The sequence below is a fragment of the Tupaia chinensis genome, unplaced genomic scaffold (genome assembly GCF_000334495.1).
Source record: "Tupaia chinensis unplaced genomic scaffold, TupChi_1.0 Scaffold000046_3, whole genome shotgun sequence".
Lineage (NCBI taxonomy): Eukaryota > Metazoa > Chordata > Mammalia > Scandentia > Tupaiidae > Tupaia > Tupaia belangeri.
Window position 1 is genome coordinate 4,899,924 of NW_006159504.1, and position 4,603 is coordinate 4,904,526.

A 4,603-nucleotide genomic window follows, 5' to 3' on the forward strand; every position below is an offset into this window, starting at 1 on the left:
TTTCTTTCTTTCTTTCTTTCTTTCTTTCTTTCTTTCTTTTTTTTTTTGAGAGAGAGAAAGATTTTTGCTACAGGGCATGTGCATTCGCTGGAGAGAAAGAAACAAAGAGAGACAGAAAGGGAGAAATCACCTCCCAGGGGAGATGGCCATGCCACAGTCCCTTCTCCTCCATTCCCCTCTCAGGATCTTGGGCATGCACACACAACGTGCCCAGCGTGAGTTGTAAGCCACTGGGCTGGGACTCGAACCCCATCAACTACATGAGAGCCCAGCCACATAACCATAACACCACTGGCTGGTCCTAATAATCTATTTTTTTTTAAATCCCTTCCTCATTGTTCCTTGTGTTCTTTCTGGAACACTGCAGAATGCCTTGACAGGTAGATAGACAATCCAAAATACTTAAGGTCACCCCTCCTCACACCGCCTTTCCACCCCAACCACAGAAGCATCAGTTTAGTGGTTTGAATTTGCAGTGGGCATCTCTTGATGTCATGGGAACAGTGGATGAACCCCTGGTGGCACTTTCTAAAACATGGGACTGCACATGCCAAGACTGTCCCTTGCTGACCAGAAGGCGTTGGTCCCTACTTAATCCCTGAACATTGGGTGTCATTCTCTTGACATTTTCTTATTTTAATCATTTTCCCCTAAATGAGCAAATATTCAATCTGGGAAAGGGGTGGTTTGGTTGATTTGTCAGAATCTGAGAAAAACTGGGGAAAAAAAACAACAACTGTGAAAGATTAGCCCTAAGAATCATTACGTTATATAATTTTGTTGGAGAAAATGCCTTGAGAAATGGTTGGTGTACTTCAGCTAAGAAACTACCCCTTTAATGGGAAGTCCTAATGGATAAAGTGTCATTAGCACATGTGGGGAGAAGATGAGCAGAAAGATGCAGGGGAGACATGCTGAGCCTTTATTGCTGCTCAAGTTAAACGAACCCAAAATCAATAGTTCATTTAAAGTACAATGCAGTTTCTTTTGTATCTTGATCTTTAAAAGAAAAAATAGAAACACACACGACTGCCTTCTACATTTTTTTTGCATGCAACAAATTGTGCATATGTCAAGTAAGAGGCAACTGGAAGAAATATAAAATAGGTGTCCATAGAGTTTAAATAAAGTTCATTTAAAAATAATGCAGCCTCTGAAAACACTACACTACAAATTGAGACATAAGTAATATAGCAGGTCAATACAATTTCTTTTGTTCTTCTTTTTTTTAGTGGTACCATAAATTTCTTCTTCTACTACTTTTCTTCTTCTCTCTCATCTCTTTCATCTCTTCCCTCCTTCTCTGATTTGATTAGCCAGAGGGTGTGTGCACCCACTGGAGACAGAGAGAGAGAGAGAGACAGAGATGGAAAGCAAGGAAACAGCCCCCACCCATGGAGGGTGGTCATGCTGTGGTCCTTTCTCCTCCACCCCTCCCTCCTCTTGGGATTTTGGGCATGCATGCACGTGTGCTTGGCACGTTTCTCAAGCCACAAAATCCAGGACTTGAAACGCACTGTCAGCCATGTGGGAGCCAACTGCCTTAACCACGATGCCACAGGCTAGCTCATATCATGAATTTCAAAATTCCTCTAAAAATAATTTTTAAAAAGAAGAATAGATTCTTGACAGATGTTAGCACCTCGGTAAATAGACTAGATAGGTCTTAGGATATACAGCGTGAAAACCAGGATCTTAAAATTTTTAGGGTCCTTTCCTTTTCCTAAACTTGAGAATCTGCTAGACATCCCTGGATACTTTTATTCTCTTACATGACTATAGGACAAATAGAACATTAGGATCTGGAACTTTCTGTGCTCAATGAGATTGTATACAGGAAAACATTTTTGCCAGAATATATGCAAATATAACAATAGCATTATTACATAGTTCTTCTTTCCTTAAGCTGGTCTTATCCCAAATCTTTCTGGCCATGTCTGAATTAGCCAACATGTATTCGTGGGGCACACGACTCAAGTGTTCTGTGCTGCTCAGCACTCCAGTGGGGATGGGGAATATGTCTTTTTTTTTTTTTCATTTTTCTATCCCTTTATATGAATAAAATCTCAAAAGAAAAAAATAACATAAAAATCATCCATAATCTAGGATTTTGAAAAACCAACTTCAGACAGAAGGTAAAAGTTCCCCTAATGCTGTCCAGTTTTTCTCCACAGAAGTAATGAAGGTTAGCATGTTTGGTCTATCTATCGGGAATATGTCTTAATAAAATGGAGATTCTGCTGGGAGATCAGCTAACCGAGTGAAGCCGGCAGGGAAAGACTAGACCCTCCCTGTCAGTGTAGAGGAAACCAGCAGGACGTAGAGGGGCAGAGACAGACTTGCGTTCGGCATGTGGTGGGTTTGAGGCATTAGTGAGCTGCCAAGCAAAGACTTCCAGAGAAAATGGAAAGAAGAAGTTGACAAAAGGGCAGGAAGAGAGAGTCATTAGACTGGAGAGAGTAGCAGTAGCTGTGAAACACAGCACCGCCTGGGGAACAGGAGACTGAGGCCTCTGTACTTCCTCTGAGCTAGAGCTCCTCGCGTACCAGGCACCTGGTTCCTCTGGTCTGCACTCGTTCCCCTTTACCTGTGTGGAATGACTGACTGAGTGGGTACGAGGGTGAGGAGATGGCAACGCAGCTAACGGTTCACGGGGCCCCAGGCCTGGAGGAGGACAGGGCTGAAGGTGGAAGGGTGCTATTCTTCTGTGCCAAGCTAACAGAGGAAGGGAAGGAGAAGCTCAAAGGGCAGGGGCAAGTCAAGCCGTTAAACCCACATGTTCAATGAAGAGGAACAAGTGGAGCCAGTGATAGAAATACAGAAACTGGATCAGATGATTGAAGACTAGGTTGGAATCCCATGATGCAGGGAGGGATAAAGAGAGAGTTATTAATAATGATGACAATGGCTGGCATTTCCTGTGTGATTTCTGTGCACCAGGAACACTGTCAGCACACTACACTGAATACGCTATGTGCACTATCTCAGGTGCTGAAAATAATCGTTATGACATAGGTACTCTAATTAATCGCCATTTTACAGATGAAACAGGATGACTAAGGGAAGCTACCCAGCTTGGCTACAGTGACACAGCTAGACCCATCCCCCAGCCAACAGTAGAACCCAGTGTGTCCAGGTCCAGAACTTCTAGAAATCTCTACCTGTTCAAATGAGAGATCAATGGTGCCAATACAAGAGAGAGGACTAGGACACTAACAAACACATACACACACACACACCCAATATGCATACCCACTCACACTTTAAACAGAGGCAATTGATAGTCATTAAAACAATATTTCATGACTGGTGGAGGCAAAAGCAAGGTGGTTATCAGAGTATAGGAAATGGATAGAAAGACAAGGCAACGTACGAGTGTTTTTTTAGGTAATAAACAAACAAACAAAATATCCAGTAAGGAATTCAGAGGCTCCTAAATTCACAGTGGCCAGCATTTGTTAACATTGCACAACTAAGAAGAAAGTTACATTTAAAGCAGCTGCTAAAGCAGCTTCTAGATGAAAGGACCACACTCATATACCCCCTGTGTATCTGTTTTCACCTCTGAACAAACAGGCCAGTGTTAATCCTGAAGCCTAATGTTCTAAGTCAGGGCAGGCAAGCTGTGTAGACTGTGGCCCAAAGTTGCCAGGTGCCTGTGTTTGTACAGTCCAGGGGCTAACATGCTTTTTGTTTTAATTGAGGGCTTAAAAAATTAAGAGCAGAATAGTCTTTTTTGATAAAAGAAAGTTCTATGAAATTCCCATTTCAGTATCCACAGATGAAGTTTTATTGGCACGTAATCATGCCATTTGCTTACATATTAAGGGACTTCAGGAAGTTCATGGAAAAATGAAATGAAAGCATGAGTTTAGTGTGGTTCAAAACCTTTCGAAATCCATGGATAACTCTTCTATAATTCACATTTTCTATGAACTTTTTGAGGACACTTGACATGCGCAGCCTCAGTGTGCTTGCAGAGTTGAGCAGTTTCAACAGAGACTTTCTAGCCCACGAAGTGTGAAATACTTGGTCCTTTACAGAAAAAGCTGCCTACCCCTGTTCTAAATCATGTCAATTATTTTAACACATACACCAGTTGCAAAGAAAGTGAAATTACATACCTGGCAAAGTTGCGTTGTTAGTTCTCATGACAGGCATTTCCTTCCACGTATCTCCATCATTTTCGTTCTCAGCTATCCAGGAATCAACAGTGAAACAAATGAGCTCATGCGTGGCTGTGTTTTCAAGTCGGACTTCTTCCAGATACCACCCGGGATCCTGTCCACTGTTGTCATGTCCAATGCGTATTTTATAGATTTCACCGATACCTTTCAGATTAATCTGCAACACAAATGAAAGGGGAAATGAAACTTCTGATGTCTCTAATTTTACTTTTCAAACTCCAAATTTATATCCAGTTTTGAACTCAGCACCTATTTTTTACTTTTATCACAAAAACTCTTTGCCAATTTTCTTTAGAACAATTTACTGTAATACCACAAAATGGTCTTCTATACAGTGAAGCACCATCCACTGGCCTTGGACAAACCAATAGATGTTACATCCAGCTAGTTTCATTTTATATATATATATATATATA

At 41.5% G+C, this 4,603-nt stretch overlaps 1 protein-coding gene across 3 annotated transcripts in view; it reads right to left on the reverse strand.

Moving 5' to 3' along the window:
• LOC102475006 (lipoxygenase homology domain-containing protein 1-like) overlaps positions 1–4,603 on the reverse strand; it is a 76,834-nt gene that overhangs the window by 39,349 nt on the left and 32,882 nt on the right. For all 3 annotated transcript variants that reach the window (XM_027773786.1, XM_027773783.1, XM_027773782.1), the window contains exon 2: positions 4,125–4,344. In XM_027773786.1, the coding sequence (XP_027629587.1) occupies positions 4,125–4,344 (220 nt within the window). The remainder of the gene's footprint in view (positions 1–4,124; positions 4,345–4,603) is intronic.